Source organism: Thunnus maccoyii, chromosome 22 (genome assembly GCF_910596095.1).
Source record: "Thunnus maccoyii chromosome 22, fThuMac1.1, whole genome shotgun sequence".
NCBI lineage: Eukaryota > Metazoa > Chordata > Actinopteri > Scombriformes > Scombridae > Thunnus > Thunnus maccoyii.
In genome coordinates, this window is record NC_056554.1 from 16,725,799 (window position 1) to 16,751,409 (window position 25,611).

At 35.4% G+C, this 25,611-nt stretch overlaps 2 protein-coding genes and 2 long non-coding RNA genes across 8 annotated transcripts in view; all 4 read left to right on the forward strand.

Moving 5' to 3' along the window:
• Nucleotides 1-1,428: 1,428 nt before the first annotated feature.
• On the forward strand, nt 1,429-2,871 carry LOC121890102. Its single transcript, XR_006093688.1, has 3 exons — nt 1,429-1,517; nt 2,011-2,043; nt 2,815-2,871. It is a non-coding gene; the product is annotated as an uncharacterized LOC121890102 (long non-coding RNA).
• A 324-nt stretch (nt 2,872-3,195) lies between these two features.
• Nucleotides 3,196-25,611, forward strand: part of LOC121890089 (CD166 antigen homolog) — an 89,211-nt gene continuing 66,795 nt past the window's right edge. For 2 of the 5 annotated variants that reach the window (XM_042402360.1, XM_042402361.1), the window contains exons 1-7: nt 3,199-3,339; nt 10,807-11,079; nt 11,330-11,632; nt 12,578-12,844; nt 13,608-13,850; nt 14,426-14,539; nt 14,674-14,689. In XM_042402360.1, coding sequence (XP_042258294.1) covers nt 3,240-3,339; nt 10,807-11,079; nt 11,330-11,632; nt 12,578-12,844; nt 13,608-13,850; nt 14,426-14,539; nt 14,674-14,689 — 1,316 coding nt within the window. In that variant the 5' untranslated portion in view covers nt 3,199-3,239. Of the gene's footprint in view, nt 3,340-10,806; nt 11,080-11,329; nt 11,633-12,577; nt 12,845-13,607; nt 13,851-14,425; nt 14,540-14,673; nt 14,690-25,611 lie in introns of all 5 variants that reach the window. The other 3 variants (XM_042402359.1, XM_042402358.1, XM_042402362.1) reach the window with 3 other exon arrangements.
• On the forward strand, nt 16,125-17,335 carry LOC121890097. The gene is made up of 3 exons (XR_006093683.1): nt 16,125-16,189; nt 16,588-16,653; nt 16,786-17,335. It is a non-coding gene; the product is annotated as an uncharacterized LOC121890097 (long non-coding RNA).
• The window catches only part of LOC121890086, a 364,377-nt gene continuing 358,439 nt past the window's right edge, over nt 19,674-25,611 (forward strand). Inside the window, exons 1-2 of the mRNA XM_042402354.1 lie at nt 19,674-19,784; nt 20,260-20,292. Coding sequence (XP_042258288.1) covers nt 19,748-19,784; nt 20,260-20,292 — 70 coding nt within the window. The 5' untranslated portion in view covers nt 19,674-19,747. The remainder of the gene's footprint in view (nt 19,785-20,259; nt 20,293-25,611) is intronic.

Here is a 25,611-nt window from a genome sequence, read left to right on the forward strand (position 1 = left end):
TTCATTTAGTTTCTACCACTTAAAAAAACAAAACATTTGTGAACTCACATCCTGCACAGCATGAGACATCTCTTCTGCAACACATATTTCTGTGTAAAGAGGAACTGGTAAATTGGTTTATATTTGTCATGCTGATAAGCAGAGGCTTGTCTTGTTTCTACTCAGACTGTAGTTGATAAGTAAATTGTATAATACAATGGTGCAAAATGTGCAACAATTTCCAAAAAGTCTAAAGTTCTAAAATCCAGTAAATGAAAAATGAGAACAGGTAAATGACAGTAAACAGAAGCAGCCTTTATAACCTAATACCAGAGGTTTGTAACATGGCTGTTTTTAGTAATGAGTCCTGACATTTGGCTTCTGTTTGAATATGTGATGTAGACTCAGATTAACCACCATAATAACGATCAAGCCAACCATGACAAAGGTCAGTAGGTAGACAACAACAGTCTGCTGTTGGAGGTTTATTTCAACAACTCAAGATTTTTGGGGAAGAAGCAGAAATTCAGACCATAGATGGATGTGTTGAGTTCAAATGTTGATTGACTTTGAACTTAGTTGGTTTATTCATACTGTAAATGTCAAATAATAGAAATGATTTAATTATACTGTTTCTGAATAATGAGGCTGATAGAATACAGAATTTGTTTGCTGTAATTGAAAAATTGATGTTCAACCTTTTACTCATTGATGGGTTAAGATGAGTTTTTTCATTTGCTTTCTTGTTTTCTAAGCTATAATATCATCACAACTGCTGTTGCTCTTTGGACTGATAAGAAGACAACACATTTGTAATTCAGGACTTCCTCATAAAACGACCAGATAGACACAAATCTACCACCAAATAAAAAGAGTAAATTAGAGTAAATAAAAAGTTCTGACCACAGTTTATATCAAATTCACTATGGAGACTATTAAACACACACACATATACAGGATGTAGTGTCCAAGAATACACAGTAGAATTATACGTGTTTATTTATATACACACGCAACACCTACCTCATCACAATGCAGACACTGTTGATGCAAGAGCAGTGAGCATATACTGCATAACATACACAAATAAACACAACAAAATGTTAAGCATGTTTATGATGTGATATGACTAAAGTCAATGATTTTTTGGTTCATGGATGTGCAGTAAATACTTATTGTTTATACATTTTTTATTTATAACATTTTCCAGGCACAAACCTTTGCACAAGACACAAGCTGATGTATTTCTGCAGTGGCCAGGAAGTGTACATGTGTCAACGTTTATCAAACCAGTTGAAGTTGTCTGTGGTTTGCATACAAGGGAAGGAAACACAGGGAGGCTAAATTTTAAAGAAGTTGAAGAAAGTCTGATCTCATCTTTCATTTACCCAAAATGTAACTTCTCTCTTTGTCTTTCTGCTGCATTATTATTAAAGCAAGGTAGAAACATTTGTCAGACTCAGAGCAGCTGAGTGACAGAGTGTCAGTGCTGGATGTGAGGATGAGGTACACTTTGATCTGTGTGCTGGGATTATTCTGTAAGTACATTACTGACTTTCTCTTTTTGCATGTCACAGATTAAAGAACATGTTCCTGAATAGTCAGAATTACAGAGTATCACTGGTTGAACCAGTTTCTCTGAGAGCTTGAACAGAGCACGCTTATGGTTTTTAACTACAGGGTTGTTTTATAGGCCAGATGTTGTTTGGTGACTTGGCTCAGTTTAGATTGAAGGACTGTGTTCAATTTACTGCTGGATGATTATTTTTGCATAATGTAAATGTGAATTGTTTCAGGTATTGTTATGTATGTGGGTTTTGAATTTCATGATTTTCCTATTTTATTTTACATGTTTCATTTTAAAGAGTTTTTCTCCTCTTATCTGTTTTAATTTATCAAACAATAGTTACCACAGCTGAAACTCTATTTGTTTTTGTTTTTTTGTTTTTTTGTTTGTTTGTTTTATGTTTGTGTGATTTTGACTTTCTGTCAGTTTGATTATGTCTGATGAAGTTTCAATCTTTATTTTAGTGCTGAATACACTCTTCTACGGACACTCTGAAGGTGACTAATGATTTTTGTTTGTATATTATATATAAATATTTATTTCTTATTTGTTATCCACTGTATTACTCTTAAGGCCCAAACGCACTGAAAGCGTGTGATGCGTCTTGAAGTACATTTATTTATTTTTAATGGCCAAACACGCACCAAAAGTGTCATTAGGCGCGTCAAACTGTCCTGACGTCTCAACTCAGACCTCTTTCGATTTTGGAGCGTCAAATGAGGACCAAGCGACCAGAGAGAGAGAGAGAGAGAGAGAGAGAGAGAGAGAGAGAGAGAGAGAGAGAGAGAGAGAGAGAGAGAGAGAGAGAGAGAGCAGTAGTGAGAAAAAAGCCCCTGAATGAGAGAAATAAATCGTTTTATTCTGATTATTTCACTGCAGTCACGTTTTATCGCTTTTAGTGCTTTTGGGCCTTTAATCACATCCCATTTTTGTGTTCATATTTTATCATGTATGTATCATTGTACTCCATGTATCAATACAAATTCTGAAATGACTTTTCCTCAAAATGCGTGTTTATGTAGGGAGACCAGATGTTGTGATGACTCTTGAGACACACAAGTATCTGAAGAAAACACATATGCAGCATTTAGAAAGACAAGTTGGAGTTTGATTATGAACATAAATGTGCAAACAGAGAGTCTAAATTCATTTGAGTCATACATGATTTTAAACAGGTGTTTCCTTTGTGTTATATAAAGATATAAATGCATTTTTGATGGCTTGTCCATGACAGTCACTTATTCGTTTTATTGTTTTTCTAAACTTAGACAGACACAAGGTCACACTGAGAGCAGACAGGAAGACCATAAGAGGACGGCACAGTGTGTCACTGATCTGCAATGTAGAGGACAAAAATGTGATTTAGAATTTCTGTTTGAATGAAAGCAATGGGATTGTGATTAGAGTTTATAGATGATACATGAGTGTCAAATTTTCAAAGTGTGTGCATAGCTCCATTTTTTTATGTTAATGCAAAGGAGAAAAAGTGTAATGTCTTTGTTCTAAACTAGCAGCATATAGACTGAAGGCCAAACTGAGTGCTGACAACACAGACATTCCAGTAGGGGGCAGTGTGACCCTGACCTGCTCTGTAGACCCACCATCATCTGGTTGGAAATACTACTGGTACAAAGATGAGAAAATCTCTGAACCCCTGAACACACAAGATGCTGTTTTCCAATCAACTGGACAAATGACTGTCTCACAGGGAGGACTCTACTGGTGCAGAGGAGGGAGAGGAAACCCAGTTGACTACACAGAGTACAGTGATTCAATCAGGATCAACACAATTGGTGAGTTTGACATTGAGATTTATTACACACAATGTGCTGAGTGCTGAGCAAGTGAATCTCTTTTCTGTTTTTACCTAACCTGTCATTAAACAAAAGAGAAGAACTGAGGTCATATTGTTTGACTTCTGTGTACTAAAGATTTAAATTTCAAGCAGATTTTGTCAAAAGGGTATGGGAGGCCAAGAGAGTTAAATGCACTGCAACTTAAGATTCACATGTAAATGTTGTAGAAAACACACAAGCATGTGAAGAAAACACATATGAAGCATTTAGAAAGACAAGTCGGAGTTTGATTATGAACAGTGTGAACAGTTAAGTCATTTGTTCTGAAATAAAACAACTTATATTCTTTAAATTAAATTCTTAAACAGTGTCTGAAGTCGGAATGAATGAATGATTTAGTCCAGTACCTCTTAGCTCTCTGAAGGAAGTTTAACACAATGTTTCAGCTGAAATGGTTTTAGCTTGTTTCAGTCTAGATTTTAAATTGGTGAGGTGGCTTTTAGATTATTTTATTGATTATATTTTAAAATGATCAGAGTCAGTGATGGCAGGTAAGATTCTTTACTCCTGTGGCTCCCCCGAGTGGTGAGTCCTTTCTCAGCATGAGAACAGACACATCATTAAATTTGCTGACAGTACTGTGATCCTCAGTTTAATACTTGACCAACTTTTTCCCCCTGATACAAATCTTTTCTTCAGGTGAATGTTTATAAGAAATATGGCTGTGAACAAAAGATATTCACACCAAATCTCAACAACATCTGTTTTTATCATATAAACTTGAAATCTTAATGCTGAATAAAAGCTTCTCATTCTTGTTCATAGAAAATTGAATTTAATATATATATTTTTTAATTCCAGTAATCTGCCTGCTTGGTAACCTAGACAGCAAAGACTCAACTACATGGGATTATTAAACTGTTCCCCAAAATGACTGATGTTGAACAGTCAAGTCTCTCTGCACTGTGAGATAAATGCATCCTGTAAAAGTTTAGGTTCAGGTGTTCTGGAGGACTGTTGTCCTCAGTAAGACCTGTTTATCTGACAAACATGTGATTGCAAAGCTCTTTTCATACTACTTTACTTTTCTGTTTGAACAGTTTCCGACAAGGCTGTTGTGACTCTGCAACCCAACTGGCCTGTGATATACAGTGGTGAGACAATCACTGTCAGATGTGAGATCCAGGGAGGTGGACACACTCGATGGGAATATAAATGGAGAAAAAATAGTGTGGACATATCTCGTAAAGACAAAGAATTCAGAATCAGCAGTGCTTCTATATCCCATACTGTAGACTTCATGTGTATGGGTAGAAGGGATTTTTTTTTGACAGAGTGGAGTGAAGCCATCACATTGATATCATGTAAGTCAAATATGTTCATATCAAATTCAGAATGTCATTTTGTTTCAATCTAGTTAGATAAGGTAACAGAAAATATGACCCCCTTCCTTCCTCTTTAGTATCAGAACAGAAAAACTTCAGAGGAGTCAACATGCAGTGTGCCCCCCACCCCAAGAAAACAAGCAAACAAGCAAAAAACAAGCAAAAATAAAAAAACAAGCAAAAATAAAACAAAACAAAACAATAATAAAACGTCAACAGTAGTTAGTTAGTTAGTTAGTTAGTTAGTTAGTTAGTTAGTTAGTTAGTTAGTTAGTTAATTAGATAGTTAGTTAGTTAGATAGTTTTGTTTACCAAATCAGTGATCGACTGAGAGTCATATGTCACATGCTCTGTTTGCAACTTCCATATGATGGTATTTGCTAAATGACTTAATTGATGTTCAAAGTTTTTCTAAGGGAAATTCCATCTCACTTGTTACTTGTTTTGTTTTTTGCTCTGAACTGAACAGCAAATAAACCCAAACCGACACTGACAGCAGACAAAACCATCATACCAGAACACGGCAGTGTGACACTGACCTGCTCTGTGGACGACTCTGCTGATTGGAAATATGAGTGGTTCAGACGTGCCTCAGGATCTTCTGCAGCTCATCCCATCAGATATGCTGAATCAAACAGAGTTTTAAGAGTTAATCAAGGAGGCATCTATTACTGCAGAGCAGGAAGAAGAGGAAGAGGAGACCCAGAGATCTTCACAGAGTACAGCAATGACGTCATCATTCAGGAAACTGGTGAGTTTAGTAATTTGTTGTGGAATAATATAACATGTATTATTTAAATCTGTTATCAGTAGTGTAAAAAGAGTCATTTTGGTATCAATAGCAAAAAAGGAGAATGTTAAAGAAAAACTGAATGTAGGTCAAAATGTAACAACCCTCTTCAGGTTGTGTAAAGATGCAAAACAAGAGTAGAAGATGCTTCCATAACACCACTCAGTTTTATCCATAACATCTATAACATCTATAACATCTATAACATCTATAACTGGTTAAATTTAACACATTTGTCCTATTACAGTATTTGCAGACTCTTCTTAGATCTTTGAATCTTTGAACATGTATATGAACATTTAGCATCATGTGACAAATTCAAACTGATATAACGAAACTTGCTGAGTAGTAGGAGATGAAACCTGGAACAAAGGTGACGACGACTCAATGAAAAGACATTGATGGACAATATACAAAAATGCAGAAATAGTAGATCAAAATAAGAGACTGTCCTTCCTGGAGGACTTGTTGGAAAATAAATACTAGAACATTCCACGACAAAACCTCCCTTGAACAGTGATTTAAAAGCTTCTAAGAAACTGAAGTTGAAAACTTTGCGGCTTTTTGCTCTGTCACGTAGCATCTGACCAGCTTAGCTGCAGTTTAGACAGGGTCCAGTTAAACCTGAACTTGCAGGAGTTTAAAATGCAGCTGCTAAACTGAACCTGATGTTCTGTCAAAACAAGCAGAGCTTCAGCTGAACTGCAGTTAAACCAGATGTATGATGAAGTTATCTTAAGTTTTGCCCAACGTATGTGTTTCAGAGGAAAGTAACATCATAATGATCTGTGTAACTGTCTGACTTTTGTCAGCAGCTAAAAAAAGCCTCAGTTTTATTTATTTATTTTTTAAATTTGGCTGCTTCAAATTATAATTAAGGGACAAAAAATGTAAATGACACACAGACCTACAGACATGATTTGAGGCACTAAACTTTTTATGAAATTCAGTTGAGCAAATATTTACCATAACCTCAAACAACTGTGAGATGGACTCCCAGAAAAATATCATTTTATTGTAAATCATGTCTCCTTTTCCCAGTTGCAAAAATCAATAGGCTAAAATAGTTTTGCTTATATTATAACTTAATATTATGGCAGTGTAATGCTGCCACCATGATACAAATATTTGCTCAGTTTCTCAATATAACAAGAAACCAAAAGTTCAAAAGCAATTGGACACTTGGCTGCTAATTGTTTCTTTGGCAGCTGTGTGTCAAAAGAGTTCACATGTACAGTGACAAAGCAAACAGAAGAGTGAAAACACAAACATTAAGAAAAACATGCTGCAAATCCAGAGATGCTACAAACTACAAAACACATACAAAAGTGAAAGCACAAACATTAAAGGAAATGGGCTCCTAAAAAATAAAAGAAATGCTGAAAGAACTTGAATTCTTAATGCTGAATAAGAAGGTTCTGATTCTTGTTTATCGAAAATTTAATTAAATTAATCCTCTAAACATTTCCAGTAATCTGCCTGCTTGGTAACCTAAACAGCAAAGATGCAACTACATGGGATTATTAAACTGTTCCCCAAAATGACTGATGTTAAACAGTCAAGTCTCTCTGCACTGTGAGATAAATGCATCCTGTAAAAGTTTAGGTTCAGGTGTTCTGGAGGACTGTTGTCCTCAGTAAGACCTGTTTATCTGACAAACATGTGATTGCAAAAGTCTTTTCACACTATTTGATTTATATCTTTTTTATGCTTTTGATGTTGCCTTGTATTTTATATTTCTTCATTTTTCTCTCTTAATCTTATATGTCTAGTTGTGTCTAACTGTGTATTTTTGTTTTAAACAGTTTCCAACAAGGCTGTTGTGACTCTGCAACCCAACTGGCCTCTGATATACAGTGGTGAGACAATCACTGTCAGATGTGAGATCCAGGGAGGTGCAGACCCTCGATGGGAATATGAATGGAGACCAAACACCTTAAACACACTTCCAAAACACAATGAATACAGGATTCGCAGCGTTACTTGGTCCCACAGTGGAGCCTACAGATGTAAGGGTAGAAAGAACTTGTATTCATCAACAGAGTGGAGTGATGCCATCACATTGACAGTATCATGTAAGTCAAACCATCTGTCATTCATATTCAAAATGGCTTGTTTTTCATTTCAGTCTATCTAAGTAAGATAACAGAAATATTTTCTCCCTCTAACAATGATGCAGCCTCCTATGAGCAGCTCAGTAACAAGTGGTCGCTTTTTAGTTTGAGAACAGAATTACTGAAACCGAGCTGCTGAAAATGAGATGTAAATGTTTCAAGTCTGTTGTGTAACAATAGAGTGAAAAAGTTCTAGGGCAAATCCCATCCCAATTGGTCTAGTTGTTGTTTTGTTTTTTACTCTCAGCAAATAAACCCACAGCACTGACCACAATTCATTTGACTTTGCTGTCGGCTTCCTGTCTCATTAGAAAAAAGAAGAGAGAAAAAGAGAGAGAGAGCAGCTGAAAGCACCAGGAGAGAGAGAGAGAGAGAGAGAGAGAGAGAGAGAGAGAGAGAGAGAGAGAGAGAGCAGCTGAAAGCACCAGGAGAGAGAGAGAGAGAGAGAGAGCAGCTGAAAGCACCAGGAGAGAGAGAGATTGAAAGAGAGAGAGATTGAGAGAGAGAGAGGGAGAGAGAGAGAGAAAGAGAGACTGTGGTTGAGCGAGCCAGAGAGTGAATGAAGAGAGGGAGCGCCGGTTGTGAGAAAGCCGGTGAATCAGATCAAAAAAAGTTATTTTCTGATTGTTTCACAGCAGTGACATTGTTGAGCACAAATAAACACGCCAACAACTCCACACACCTCCTCTTGACCCTGCGGCTGAACGCAGCACCGCCTGATTTGGTCTGAATTGCTATTGGTGGCAGCAGGTGCTAACAGGCTAAGCTAACAGTGTGTCAGTGGCTTTACACTAGCAGCGGTCTGGATGGAGGAGCTGCTAACCAGCCTGAGAAAACTACAACTGTGGGTTCCAAAAAGAAGTAAAACTACAACTGTAGGTCCTTGTAACGCGTAACACTTCAATTTTACATATAAAAAATGAAGTTCAAGCGACCATCTCGCCATTCTTACACAGGTTTAACCATAGCAACGTTTATGATGGAGGTGACATTTTTTCTCCTCCAGCGCGCCAACATGTGGGCGCTGTGCCATGCGGCTACTATAATACGGTATGCAGTTACTACAGTAAAATGTACGGGTGCTGGTGTATAAATTAACCGTCCTTTTATCTAAAAGTCGTAAAGAAAGCAAGGGAAGTACATTTAATGAAGCCCTGGAGGGCGGGAGTGGATGAACCCAGTTAAGGAGTACCCGCCCGTACGGGACGCTCTAAGAAGTAAAGCGAACATGCCCGCAAGAAGGCAGGGATCATTTCATTGATCAACACTACACCTGGTTTATTGGTTGGGGGATTTTGACAGGATTATTAAGAGCAAGGACGAAATCTGAAAGCAGTTCAACGAACGCACAGAAGTAGCCTCAGTGCGAGGAGAAGAGCTGAAGCTGCAGCGCGGGAAAACTGCAAGGAACATTATATGTGCAAGCACACAGTTTGAGTCGAAACAGAGCAAATCTAAGCGCAAGCAGAGGCTATTTGAGTGCGAGGGCAGGGTTTTGAGGGACAATATTACAAAATTTGAAAGTGAAATCAATAAATCATGCTCTCAAATTGATATACCACGCTCTTGAATAAAGATAGGAAAAAAGCTCCATACTTTGCACCAGTGTCACCAACTAGCTCTCAACTTTTTATGAGAAACATGCCACCACATGATCACCACAACTATTCTAGTGTTAATAAAAAAAACAACCAAAAATAGAAGCAAACAAAAATAGTGCACTAATTAAACATCAACTGTACCTCATTAGTTAGTTCTGCAGTAACTCCTGTCATCGGCCAAGGAGAGTCATATGTCACATGCTCTGTTTGTATCTTCCATATGATGGTATTAGCTAAATGATTTGATTGATGATCAAGTCTTTTCTAAGGGAAATATCAAGAATGATTTCCCTGTAGTTCTTGTGCTGAAGTAAAAACATTTTCTTCGGGCAAATCTCATTCCAACCATTTACTTGTTTTGTTTTCTGTTCTAATGTGAACAGCAAGTAATCTCAAGGCCACAGTAACAGCAGAAAGGACAGTCATACCAGTATATATTTCAAATCCAAACTGTGTATATTTGGTGGGTACAGTTTCTAACAAGACTGTTGTAACACAGCAAACCAACTGGCCTCAGATATTCAGTGGTGAGTCAATCACTCTAAGATGTGAGATCAAAGATAGTGGACACACTGAGTGGGAGTATGAATGGAAACAACCAAAGAAAAACCTTGAAAAAAACAGTGAATACTGGAGTTTCAGAGCTACTTTTTACAGTAGATAAGTACTGCTGTATGGGTGAACATAAAATAGATATTTAGTCCTCAACAAAGAGAAGTGATCCCATCAGGTTGACAGTGTCATGTAAGTTGGACTGTGTTTCATCAATCGTGAGAATATCATGTTTTTGAGTTTCCACCTATCTGTGTCTGAATAATTCAATAGAAAACATTTCTTTACTCAAGAATCAGGATTGGTCAGTAAATAATTGTGTTTGTTTTTGAAGACAAGCCATCATTCAGTGTCCTGTAGAATTTGAAATATACTTAATTGATTAATTGTGAACAGATTAAAGAAAATATACAACAATGACTCATGATGCAGATCAAAGTGATTAAATCAATATTTTCTGTGTGCTTGGGACTCCCATCAAGATTACGTTAAATTCATTATGTTCTCATTTTCACCAATTTATTTAAATTGGATTAAATCACAGGAACAATAATTAACGTTTAATGTCTTTGTTCTAAACTGAACAGCAGATAGACCAAAGGCCAAACTGAGTGCTGACAACACAGACATTCCAGTAGGGGGCAGTGTGACCCTGACCTGCTCTGTGGACCCATCATCATCTGCTTGGAAATATTACTTAACGTACAAAACCTCTGAACACCTGAACACACAAGATGCTGTTTTCCAATCAACTGGACAAATCAGTGTCTCACAGGGAGGACTCTACTGGTGCAGAGGAGGGAGAGGAAACCCAGTTTACTACACAGAGTACAGTGACTCAATCTGGATCAACACAATTGGTGAGTTTGACGATGAGATTTGTTAGACACGGTTTAGAAAAAAACTGTATTGTGTTTTTATGATTATTGATTAAAATTTAGGCTAAAAAAACATTATGACTGTTATTGATTTGAACTTTTGTCATTCTTGTATCCTCATTGATAATTCTTAACCATTAACAGTCTCAAATAAGGCTGTTGTGACTCTGCGACCCAACTGGACTGAGATATACAGAGGAGAGGCGATGATGCTGAGATGTGATATCCACGACAGAGACACAGAGTGGGAGTATGAATGGGAAACACTCCATTACACATCTCTAAATCAAAATGAATACAAGATTAGCAAGGCTTCCTCATACGACAGTGGAAACTACAGGTGTAAAGGCAAAATGAAAAATGCACGACATATTTCAACAGAGTGGAGTGATTACATTAAATTGACAGTATCTGACAGTAAGTCTGATCATATTTAATTTACAATGAAAATATTAAACATACAATAAAATACATTTTTGTTAACATATATTTAGATAGTATATCATTAAGTCAATATTACATATTTAGATATAAAATATATTAAGATAAAATGTAATTCTATAATAGAAAACATGATAACTGTATTAGATAAGATTTATTTATATGTCTAGAGACTAAAATCTACATCATAACATGTTTTCATTCTGAGAAAATCACTTTCCAACAGATGCACCAGAGTCTGTCCTCACTGTGTCTCCATCATGGCTGAGTCCTGGAGACTCAGTAACTCTGAGCTGTGAGGTTGAACATCCATCTGCAGGATGGAGGTTCTACTGGTATAAGACTGTTCCCAAACCATCAGACAAGTCCTACAGCTATGAGCTGCTACCTGGTAGCACCAATGGGACTGAACAGGATTCCTACATCATTCATGGGTCGACACACACAGCAGGATATATGTGTAGAGCTGGAAGAGGAGACCCAGTGTTTTACACTCATTACAGCAAACCTGAGTTTGTTTGGTCTGGAGGTGAGTTTGCTTGTTTGTTTTTGTCTCCTTTTGTCAAGAAGCAGTTGTGATGTCATTATCTGGGTATTGATTGTGTTGAACCTATGACCTTTCTCCATCAAGTCAAGATTTCAGTTTTTCAACACATTCACCAAACACAATGTTGATATTGAATTATTCTACATACTGGACTGGGCTGGATTTCCTTCTTTAAATCTTCAATTGATCTGAAAACATTACAGCACCGAAAAACTGAGATATTATGATTTTATTTGTCATTGAAATCAAACTCTGCTCCTGTTTGCAATGAATACTTTTACTTACTAATATACTATACTTTGAATACTAATACTACAAAACAGTCAAAATCTAGTAATGAAAAACCAGAAAAATCAGCAGCCAACAAAGCAGGTAAATGGACAAAGTACAGAAACAGCTGGAAACCTGAGAAAACTCAGACAGATGAGAGAAAAACACTGACTATACAGCACCAGTCAAAAGTTTGGACACACTTTCTCATTCAAGGGAAGATGTGTCCAAACTTTTGACTAGTACTTTATATAGAGACAATGAAGCATCATTTAGAATGAAAAACACATCCTTTGTATGTTTGAAAGGTGGCAGGTAAACGTAGGTTGTTTACAGCTTCACAGTGAACAGTTGCTGTAGTTATCTTGGTAGCAAGTTTTCAAGATAGAAAAATAATCAAAACATCCATAAAACAGCTCAAACCACTCTGCAGCACACTTCACGTCTCCAGTGTCAGTCCATATGCTCTGTATGTTCTTAACACTCACAGTTTCACCAAAACACTGAACCTTTTGCACAGTTTATGTTATTGAGATGTTTTTATTCTCAATAATAAATAGTATAAAAAATACAAAAAAGAGGATTATTTGCATTGTGATCTTTTTAATTTTAATATCTCTGTACTTGGTTTGCTCCTCATTACATGTTGTTTTTCAGATGTTCATTCAGCAGTGACTCTCAAAGTGAGTCCTGACAGAGTGCAGCACTTCACCTCTGACTCTGTCTCACTGAGCTGTGAAGGAAACTCTACTGAGTGGAGAGTGAGGAGGTTTCCTGAGGAGCACTACTGGTCATACTGTTCTAACTGGAGGTCAATGACTGGATCCACATGCAACATCGACAGTTCACAGCAGAGTAATGCAGTGTACTGGTGTGAGTCTGGATCAGGAGAGTTCAGCGATGCAGTCAACATCACTATACAGAGTATGTTTACATTACATTTTATTTTATTTTCATCTTGTATTTAAATTATTTTCAACATGGTGTCACTAACTACACTTCCTGTGTAGACAAACAAGTTATATGCCTAACCTTTTGATAGAAAAATTATGTTATATTATTGTTTCTTTAACAAAATGAAAAGCTCATTAAACTATATTTCCTTAAAATTATCATAAAGAAACATCATCCAATCAATCAGAAAATCAGACGTCCTCTGCACAACATTATAATTTAGTCGTGTTCTTGTCAAACACAGGTAATGCAAAAGAATAAATAAATTATGAAAGGGCTTCCTTCAAACCAAAACTCATCTGTGGACCAAATTAAAGCTTCTTCATATTTATTTAAACAACTGGAAATTAATATTTTACAGGTTTTCCAAGATGTTTGGTCCACAGCTTTTTTGGTGTGCAGCAAGACCTTTCTTTATTCTTGATGATAAAATTAACATGCTGATTTAGTCAGAGGTGTTTTTGTGTCAATAGCCATCCACTGTTTCTTTCATGTGTACCTGTTAGCTCTAGAGCTAACTAGCCATAGCTAGTGTATTTACAGATACAAGACATGTATGTAATAAAGCTGAAATGTTGGGTCTTTGCTCAGCTACACTGATTCTGTGAGATAAATTAGTTGGAGAAAAATAAAGGCATATGTGTGATCTATTCTCATGGTTTTATGTCACCTTGTTCTAAAGGTCAGCAGCTGGTCTCTGACTGAAACTTCATATTCTTTGACTGTTTTACAGATGCAGATATTATCCTGGTGAGCCCTGTGCATCCTGTGACTGAGGGAGATTCTGTTACTCTTGGCTGCAAACTGAAGACAGGAGAATTACTTTCCAATGTGTTTTTCTATCAAAATTACAAACTTATCCAAAATGATACCAGAGGGGAGCTGAATATCTCTGCAGTGTCAAAGTCAGACGAAGGCTTCTACAAGTGTAAATACTCAGGAAAAGAATCAGTACAGAGTTGGATGTCAGTTAAGGGTGAGTAGGATTAAAACAATTCATGCATTTTCTTTTTTGTAAATTGTGTTGTTGTCTTAGAAAGAAATGTGGTCAAATACTTTACAGAATTAGAAATTTACAGGTTTAGTTTCAGCTGATTTCACATATTGGATTGTGTAAGAGAACTTGTTTTATACTGAACCTAAGGTAATTCAATAATTAAACATAAAATTCATAATTTGGTATATATATGAAAATATAAATGTAAATGAATGATGAGTCAAAGATTGTTTTTTCAGCTAAATAAAGTTGCATCAGTGGTCATGACTCATATCACACTGTATTGCAACACATACATGTTTATATATACTGTTTATTGTGTGTTTAGTGTGTGTATATGTGTTTGTGTTTTCATACTTCTAGATTTGTATATTAATGTGTTTGTATTTATGTGTTTGTGCTGCAGAAGTCGACTTTTTTTGTATCCTAGATTTTTTGTCTTTACTAAGACTTGATGTGACTTCACTTATTTTTATAAAGGCACTTCAATTTTAGAAAAGTGTTATAGAACTTATTTAATTGTATTAATAGTTATTATTTCTTATCTATTACAGCAGTGTCCAGGCCTGAAAGCTCTTCATCTCTTATACCATTAATTGTTGGGCTGGTTTGTGGAATTATTCTTATTATTCTCCTGCTCCTGTTGTATCGCTACAGACGATCCAAAGGTGAGACTTTTTCCTTCTGACTTTAAGAGTTTTATGTTTTAATTATTCAAATACATATTTTGATGTCATAATGTAAAATATCAGAACAATTTTCAAAACAACCAGATGTAACAACACATGTATCTTTTTCACAGATTCACACTTTATCAGGTTGGTACAAAACCATCTTCTCTCATTTTGAACATAACAGCAGTACCTTCAATGTTTCTTATTAAATTTAATGTATTTGCTAAACGTTTTAGGCCGATCCAGTCTGACAGCACCAATCAGAATGAAAACTCCTCTTCTCTCCACGGTCAGTCTCCAAACTAATCCTGATTCATTTGTTGGACTTACCATTAACTCTAACCTCTAACCATATTTACACTCAGTTTCTAATCAGCTGATTTTCAAAGAACATTAATCAAAAGTCTCAAAGACTTGTCAGCTGTTTAACCACATGCACAAAAGATCAGAGTATAACATGGTTTCACATTGTTTGCACTTGAACTGAACCTAAACTACTAGACAGAGTCCTGAAATATTATTGTTCTACTGTCCTATCATAACAATACATACTATAATAACACCATCACTGCTTCATGGTATGAAAATATCTTTCAGTCCTGGTTGTGACTTTTTAAATATTACAGTTTCAAAGACTAAAATATTTAAAATTCCTTGTTTTGTACACTTATCTACACCACAAATAAAAAATAAAGATCAATTTGACCTTGGCTTGATATTAACTGCTCTGTAGTCGATGCCTGTCTCTATGAATCAGTCAGAGGCTCTGAGGACACTGATCATGCTACAGTATATACCTTTTGATTTACACAGAACAGTCAGAAATGCTCAATTACGTTATTTAAGGGGACTGATTACAATTAATTGATATAAAATCCTGTAACTAAAAAATAAGTATATTTCAGATGCAGGAGAATCCCAGGATATTACATATTCTTCGATCGAGCTTAAAAACATTGCTAAGGCAGGTGAGTACTCAAATGACTGAAATGCAATAAATAGTTCAGAGATGTTTTTGTCTGCCAGCAGACTAAACAAAAAGAAAAGATACATTTATTATTTTCATGCATTTCTTTGATCATCTGAACAGGGAAGCGTCATGAAACAGTGGAGAGCTCTGTTTATGCTGATGTGAAGATAGAATCTGCTGCAGGTTCAGTCCCGCATATATGTTTTTGTTGAAAATGTGTCATATATAATTATTTGTTAATTACACTGTATGTAATTATGGGTCAGCATGCAGTTCAAATAATCTAAGTCACCTCTGATATTACTGCCACTGGGAGCTGCTTGAGGCAGATATTGTCAAATCCTGCTCACATAAAGGAGCCTTTAGACTCTAAAATGATGAGACATTTCTCCAAAAACAAACAAAATACATAAACTGAAGTTTCAGTTACAACAACTGATTTGTGTGGATTTTGATTTTCCTTTTATACATTTTAAATTCTGCTACTAAAAAAGAAGACAAGGATCCCAAATTTCTTTTATTTTCATTCTACCTGTCAATCCATCCATTCATCAATCCAGCTGTATATGTCTGCTAAACAAACAAATCCTGAGATCTGGTTTCTGTTTTAGATGATAATCGAACGTATGCCCAGGTTAACTGTCACAATAAAGGCAAAGCCAAGAAACACAAAGGTAAGTAAAGTTTACACCAACCATCATGTTGGTCTTGAACACAGTGTAATGTATGTAATGTGCTCAATGTTTGTAAAATTGTAGGTGTTTATAATTATTATTTTTTCATTGAACATCTTGTGTTGGAATTTATGTTTATTTTACATTATGCGTGTTTGCAGTGATGAAGAACAGTATTTATACATCAGTATGTATATTCAGTATCAGTATGTTTACTAAATCCTGTAAAAGCCATAATACTCTGCTGTGTGACTACTTTGAGCACTGTGAGCATTACAATACTGTTATTCTTTTATTATCAGTGGAGACATTAACCCTGACAACCCTTCAGTACATTATCATTGTAAATTATGACATTACTGGCAAATGTTTCAGACTACTCTTCTCTCCATTTATAGGAAAATCAACTCCTGCAGCAACTGATGAAGCTGTTTATTCTGAAGTTGAACCAGGAACATCTCTTGGTAATAATTCTGCCATGTTATGTGCAGACTGTAATGATTAATTCTTCTGACTATATGTCATAATAGCATGTTGAAAGCATATTTTACATCTTGAATAACCCTATATGTCTGTTTTTTGTGGTTGTCTTTCAGGTCTGTAAAGACAGCTATATGGACAAGGCCAAATAAATATGGTTAACAGCATTTTATATAACCATTGTGTGCAACTCTGCTATCCAAATATCAGCGATGCTCAATGTTTTGTACAGTTAATTTAATAGCAGATGATATAAAATAATTACATCATGTGGATTTAATACTCTCTTTTTTAGCAGAAAGTACAAGACTACTGAGGTTTATTCCCATTTAGTATTTATGCACTGTAGTATTATTATTTTTATTTTTACAGTTATTTTGTCACTTAATTTTAAAAACTTTGATTGCAGGCTTATTCAAAAAGCAGCAGGAGGTATCAGTTTGAAATGTTTAAATGACATTACCCAGGTGGTAGTGCAGCTTTAAAGTCAGCATATTTTTCAGTGTTAGATGAAAAAGCTCCAGGATGGACGTCAACAATTACTTTTATATACGTAATGAACTGCTATCAACTATTACATGTAACTCTTGCTGTTATTATACTGGAAAGTTTTCCTGTCTATTTACAAATGAATTTACCAGTGCTTTATGTACTTTATTTTTGTTAGGCATCAATAAACATTTTTTCTGCAGTAAACAGTCAGTGGTGTTTCTAAATGCTTTTTATATTTACATAATATATACTTTATATATTTATATAATTGAGTGTTGCCATCCAATTACACACTACCAAAGGTGTGAGTCCACATGTCTTTCCTAATATGAGCTGATCAGAGGGCAGAGAGAGTTGAGGAAGTAGAGAGGAGAGTGGTGCACTACTGATCCATATCTAATAATGAAAAGCTAAACATCAAATAACAAATGCATGTTGCAATGAATGCCAACTGTTATGAATAGAAAAGTCAAACAATTAACAGTAAACCATCAAATAATTAGTACAGAGGTGGAATGGTCAATATTTTTATCTTTTTATTTGAAGGTCTATGTGTAGTTTTCACCACTAAATGTCACTATTTCATTATTTGATGTGGGCCTTCATTATTTATTGCTGCCACATTCATTGTTCAATGTGATGATTTGTTATTTGATGTGTGCTGTGTGCCCGACCTGTCAATCAAACCTGCCATCAAAGACTCCACTCAATGCCTACAGAGCAGGAGTCCTGCAGGGGAGACTCTCGACCAACTGATGAAAATGAGGAAATAAAGTCTTTAGTTAAAGCCAAATGTATGCTGTCAGCCAGATGACATGTTTCACACCTGGTTGACAGCAGATAGCAGACTGAGGTGATAGGGAGAGTTCAAGATGCAAAACACAGTGAGAACTTTAATGTCAGATTTTCACAAGCTCACCCCTCTGACTTTCTGTTGTATGATGTTTAAGACTGAGAAATAAATATTGACTGTCCACTTTCTCATGTCACCACCAGTCATAGTTGTATTCAAAGACACTCAGTTAAAAAAAACATTCTGTAATTACTGTATTATATTCATATGCATTGCACTTGACTCAATTTCTACTACCTCCCAAAAATTTGCACTTCATTTAGTTTCTACCACTTAAAAAAAACAAAACATTTGTGAACTCACATCCTGCACAGCATGAGACATCTCTTCTGCAACACATATTTCTGTGTAAAGAGGAACTGGTAAGTTGGTTTGTATTTGTCATGCTGATAAGCAGAGGCTTGTCTTGTTTCTACTCAGACTGTAGTTGATAAGTAAATTGTATAATACAATGGTGCAAAATGTGCACCAATTTCCAAAAAGTCTAAAGTTCTAAAATCCAGTAAATGAAAAATGAGAACAGGTAAATGACAGTAAACAGAAGCAGCCTTTATAACCTAATACCAGAGGTTTGTAACATGGCTGTTTTTAGAAATGAGTCTTGACATTTGGCTTCTGTTTGAATATGTGATGTAGACTCAGATTAACCACCATAATAACAGTCAAGCCAACCATGACAAAGGTCAGTAGGTAGACAGCAACAGTCTGCTGTCGGAGGTTTATTTCAACAACTCAAGATTTTTGGGGAAGAAGCAGAAATTCAGACCATAGATGGATGTGTTGAGTTCAAATGTTGATTGACTTTGAACTTAGTTGGTTTATTCATACTGTAAATGTCAAATAATAGAAATTATTTGATTATACTGTTTCTGAATAATGAGGCTGATAGAATACAGAATTTGTTTGCTGTAATTGAAAAATGGATGTTCAACATTTTACTCATTGATGGGTTAAGATGAGTTTTTTCATTTGCTTTCTTGTTTTCTAAGCAATAATATCATCACAACTGCTGTTGCTCTTTGGAGTGATAAGAAGACAACACATTTGTAATTCAGGACTTCCTCATAAAACGACCAGATAGACACAAATCTACCACCAAATAAAAAGAGTAAATTAGAATAAATAAAAAGTTTTGACCACAGTTTATATCAAATTCACTATGGAGACTATTAAACACACACATACACATACACAGGATGTAGTGTCCAAGAATACACAGTAGAATTATACATGTTTATTTATATACACACGCAACACCTACCTCATCACAATGCAGACACTGTTGATGCAAGACCAGTGGGCATATACTGCATAACATACACAAATAAACACAATAAAATGTTAAGCATGTTTATGATGTGATATGACTAAAGTCAATGATTTTATGGATAATGGATGTGCAGTAAATACTTATTGTTTATACATTTTTTATTTATAACATTTTTCAGGCACAAACCTTTGCACAAGACACAAGCTGATGTATTTCTGCAGTGACCAGGAAGTGTACATGTGTCAAAGTTTATCAAACCAGTTGAAGTTTTCTGTGGTTTGCATACAAGGGAAGGAAACACAGGCAGGCTAAATTTTAAAGAAGTTGAAGAAAGTCTCATCTCATCTTTCATTTACCCGAAATGTAACTTCTCTCTTTCTGTTGCATTATTATTAAAGCAAAGTAGAAACATTTGTCAGACTCAGAGCAGCTGAGTGACAGAGTGTCAGTGCTGGATGTGAGGATGAGGTACACTTTGATCTGTGTGCTGGGATTATTCTGTAAGTACATTACTGACTTTCTCTGTTTGCATGTCACAGATTAAAGAACATGTTCCTGAATAGTCAGAATTACAGAGTATCACTGGTTGAACCAGTTTCTCTGAGAGCTTGAACAGAGCACGCTTATGGTTTTTAACTACAGGGTTGTTTTATAGGCCAGATGTTGGTTGGTGACTTGGCTCAGTTTAGATTGAAGGACTGTGTTCAATTTACTGACGGATGATTGTTTTTGCATGATGTAAATGTAAATTGTTTCAGGTATTGTTATGTATATGAGTTCTGCATTTCATGATTTACCTATTTTATTTTACATGTTTCATTTTAAAGAGTTTTTCTTCTCTTATCTGTTTTAATTTATCAAACAATAGTTACCACAGCTGAAACTCTATTTGCTTTTGTTTTTTGTTTTTTTGTTTGTGATTTTGACTTTCTGTCAGTTTGATTCTGTCTGATGAAGTTTCAATCTTTATTTTAGTGCTGAATACACTCTTCTACGGACACTCTGAAGGTGACTAATGATTTTTGTTTGTATATTATATACAAATATTTATTTCTTATTTATTATCCACTGTATTTCTCTTAAGGCCCAAACGCACTGAAAGCGTTTGACGTGTTTTGAAGTACACTTATTGCACTTATTGTCTTGACTCCCCAAATCCGACCTGTTTCGATTTTGGAGCGTCAAATGAGGACCAAGCGACCAGAGAGAGAGAGAGAGAGAGAGAGAGAGAGAGAGAGAGAGAGAGAGAGGGAGGAAGAGGAGACAGAGAGAGAGAGAGCGGTAGTGAGAAAAAGCCTCTGAATGAGAGAGATAAAACGTTATATTCTGATTATTTCACTGCAGTCATGTATATATATATGTATCAATACAAATTCTGAAATGCATGATGTAAATGTAAATTGTCTAAGGTATTGTTATGTATGTGGGTTTTGAATTTCATGACTTTCCTATTTCATTTTATATATTTCATTTTAAATAGTTGTTTCCTTCCTGCTTGCTAACTTACTGTATATAGACTATATATAGTTTAAAATGCCTTTATTATGCTTTGACCTTTTTTAAGTTTGATTAAGTTTGATGAAGTTTCAATCTTTATTTTAGTGCTGAATACACTCTTCAGGTGACCAATTATTTTTTATTTATATATTTTATATAAATATTTATCTCTTATTTTTTAATACTTGCTGTATTACTCTTAGTCACCCTTTTTGTATCTAAAGTAGATTAGTGCAGAATTGCTTATTCCTCAAAACTATATATATTTTGGTCTTTATCATTTCTGGGCAGATTTGTATGTTTATACAATGAGACCAGATGTTGTTCTGACCCTTGAGACAAATTGTATATTTACTAAAGAGTTTGTTAACTTCATACAGATGAGTTTTCTCTTCATGCGTTCATCTGATAATCTTAACGCTCATCATTAACAGGGCAGGGTGATGACTCAGCAGAGGACACTGGTGAGTCTGATGTGGAGAAAGGATCATCTGCAGGTGCAGTCAATTACAACAGTCATTACAACTTCATTCATTATTACACTGGAGGTGATTACGGGTCGACATGCAGTTCAAATGATCTCACTTACTTTGGGTAGTGACATGTGTGCTGGCTGCCACAGTGTCTTTTTACATCATCTTATAATTGTGATAATTGATTGTGAAAACCAAGTGCAGGACCAGCCTGTATGAGCAATATTCCTCTTATAATTATAATATCGTATAATTGTGAAACTAATGTAGCAAACAGGTGAGTGTGGAGCTGCTTTTAAGAAATTGGGACATAAAATCATTTAGTGGGCATATCATTAATTATTACAGTAAGTGTGACTACAACTTCCTCTTAATTCAATTTAATGCTGAATTCTCACAACACACTTTAAAACCATTATATTTAATAGTGATATCATATTGCTACTAAATCACTTATAATGTCACATCTTTGTTTATAGGAAATATATAATAATTTACAGTAACTGAAATGATTAATGAAACAAGACTACACCTCTGTTGCACAGATGATGATGTGATCCTGGAAAGTCCTGAATTCACATTGTTTGAAGGAGACTCAGTGACTCTGTGCTGTAGAAATCGTACTCCTGCATATGAGAAGAAAGCCACCTTCTACAGAAATGGATCATCTCTTGAAATGTACACAGACCATCAACCACATAGAATATCAAACACCAGTGTAGAAATGACCATTTATTCAGTATCAGTGTCAGACAGAGGTTTTTATAAGTGTAAGTTTGATGAGGGGACAGAATCCAAAGAGAAAGAACTGAAAGTTGAAGGTAAGTAGCTTTCATACTGTGATGAAAAAGATGTTCACAAAATAATCTTAACTCAAAATGTCCACTTAGCTTTTCTCAGCCTTTAACTGCATTTCACTTTATTCATTCAGCAACGATTTTTTTTTTGTCTTAAATGTTTTCATACTTCTTCTTCTGGAGTGCTGAACAACAAGTGAATCTTTTTTCTGCCTTCACCTAACCAGTCACTAAACAAAAGAGACAAACTGACGTCATATTGTTTGACTTCTGTGAACTAAAGTCTTCAATTTCATGCAGATTTTGTCACAAGGGTACGGGAGGCTGAGAGAGCTTAATGTACTGCAACTTAAGATTCACATGTAAATGTAGCAGAAAACACACAAGCATGTGAAGAAAACACATATGCAGCATTTAGAAAGACAAGTTGGAGTTTATGAACATAAACATTTTCAAACAGAGAGTCTAAATTCATTTGAACATTGAGTTATACATAATTTGAGACAGATGTTTCCTTTGTGTTCTGTAAAAATGTAAATACATTCTTGATGACATGTTCATTACAGTAATTTCTTTGTTTTATTGTTTTTCTAAACTTAACAGCATGTAGACGCAACATTACACTGAGAGCAGACAGGAACATCATACCAGTACAGGGAAATGTGACTCTGACCTGCAATGTGGAGGACTCTACTGGCTGGAAATATGACTGGTTCAGACGTACCTCAGCAGATTCTGAAAAAACTCCTCATCAGATAGCAGAAGGTGATGAATCAGACAGTATCAGTATCTCAAAGGGAGGCATTTACACCTGCAGAGGACGGAGAACAGAACCAGATGTCAACACACCTGAAAGCGATAAAGTCACCATTGAGGAAACAGGTGAGTTAAGTCATTTGTTCTGAAATAAAACAACTTATATTCTTTAAATTAAATTCCTAAACAGTGTCTGAAGTGTGGAAGAGAAGCATATGTGGTAACAAGAACCATAATGAATGGATGATTTAGTCCAGTACCTCTTAGCTCTCTGAAGGAAGTTTAAAAATGTCTGAAATCCTTTATCATGGTAATAATACAACATTTGTTTGACACTTCAGTTTGTTTACTGACACAATAAAGGAGTTGAGGGTTCTTCACTAATGCTGCTCAGTTTTACTTAAAATGTTTTGAAAACACATGACTGCTTAATGCAGTATTATTTATGGACTTTTCCTTGACAATGAATATCATTTAACTCAATGTTTCAGCTGAAATGGTTTTTGCTTGTTTCAATCTAGATTTTAAATTGGTGAGGTGGCTTTTAGATTATTTTACTGAGTATATTTTAAAATGATCAGAGTCAGTGATGGCAGGTAAGATTCTTTACTCCAGTGGCTCCCCCGAGTGGTGAGTCCTTTCTCTGCATGAGAACAGACACATCATTAAATTTGTATATAGACTATATATAGTTTAAAATGCCTTTATTATGCTTTGACATTTTTTAAGTTTGATTAAGTTTGATGAGGTTTCAATCTTTATTTTAGTGCTGAATACACACTTCTCCGGACACTCTGAAGGTGACCATTTATATATTTTATATAAATATTTATCTCTTATTTTTTAATACTTGCTGTATTAATCTTAATCACCCTTTTTGTATCTAGAGTAGATTAGTGCAGAATTGCTTATTCCTCAAAACTATATATATTTTGGTCTTAATCATTTCTGGGCAGATTTGTATGTTTATATAATGAGACCAGATGTTGTTCTGACCCTTGAGACAAATTTTATATTTACTAAAGAGTTTGTTAACTTCATACAGATGAGTTTTCTCTTCATGCGTTCATCTGATAATCTTAACGCTCATCATTAACAGGGCAGGGTGATGACTCAGCAGAGGACACTGGTGAGTCTGATGTGGAGAAAGGATCATCTGCAGGTGCAGTCAATTACAACAGTCATTACAACTTCATTCATTATTACACTGGAGGTGATTACAGGTCGACATGCAGTTCAAATGATCTCACTTACTTTGGGTAGTGACATGTGTGCTGGCTGCCACAGTGTCTTTTTACATCATCTTATAATTGTGATCATTGATTGTGAAAACCAAGTGCAGGACCAGCCTGTATGAGCAATATTCCTCTTATAATTATAATATCTTATAATTGTGAAACTAATGTAGCAAACAGGTGAGTGTGGAGCTGCTTTTAAGAAATTGGGACATAAAATCATTTAGTGGGCATATCATTAATTATTACAGTAAGTGTGACTACAACTTCCTCTTAATTCAATTTAATGCTGAATTCTCACAACACACTTTAAAACCATTATATTTAATAGTGATGTCATATTGCTGCTAAATAACTAATTTTGTCACAGCTTTGTTTATATGAAATATATAATAATTTACAGTAGTTGAGATGATTAATGAAACAAGACTACACCTCTGTTGCACAGATGATGATGTGATCCTGGAAAGTCCTGCATTCACATTGTTTGAAGGAGACTCAGTGACTCTGTGCTGTAGAAATCGTACTCCTGCATATGAGAAGAAAGCCACCTTCTACAGAAATGGATCATCTCTTGAAATGTACACAGACCATCAACCACATAGAATATCAAACACCAGTGTAGAAATGACCATTTATTCAGTATCAGTGTCAGACAGAGGTTTTTATAAGTGTAAGTTTGATGAGGGGACAGAATCCAAAGAGAAAGAACTGAAAGTTGAAGGTAAGTAGCTTTCATACTGTGATGAAAAAGATGTTCACAAAATAATCTTAACTCAAAATGTCCACTTAGCTTTTCTCAGCCTTTAACTGCATTTCACTTTATTCATTCAGCAACGATTTTTTTTTTGTCTTAAATGTTTTCATACTTCTTCTTCTGGAGTGCTGAACAACAAGTGAATCTTTTTTCTGCCTTCACCTAACCAGTCACTAAACAAAAGAGACAAACTGACGTCATATTGTTTGACTTCTGTGAACTAAAGTCTTCAATTTCATGCAGATTTTGTCACAAGGGTACGGGAGGCTGAGAGAGCTTAATGTACTGCAACTTAAGATTCACATGTAAATGTAGCAGAAAACACACAAGCATGTGAAGAAAACACATATGCAGTATTTAGAAAGACAAGTTGGAGTTTATGAACATAAACATTTTCAAACAGAGAGTCTAAATTCATTTGAACATTGAGTTATACATAATTTGAGACAGATGTTTCCTTTGTGTTCTGTAAAAATGTAAATACATTCTTGATGACATGTTCATTACAGTAATTTCTTTGTTTTATTGTTTTTCTAAACTTAACAGCATGTAGACGCAACATTACACTGAGAGCAGACAGGAACATCATACCAGTACAGGGAAATGTGACTCTGACCTGCAATGTGGAGGACTCTACTGGCTGGAAATATGACTGGTTCAGACGTACCTCAGCAGATTCTGAAAAAACTCCTCATCAGATAGCAGAAGGTGATGAATCAGACAGTATCAGTATCTCAAAGGGAGGCATTTACACCTGCAGAGGACGGAGAACAGAACCAGATGTCAACACACCTGAAAGCGATAAAGTCACC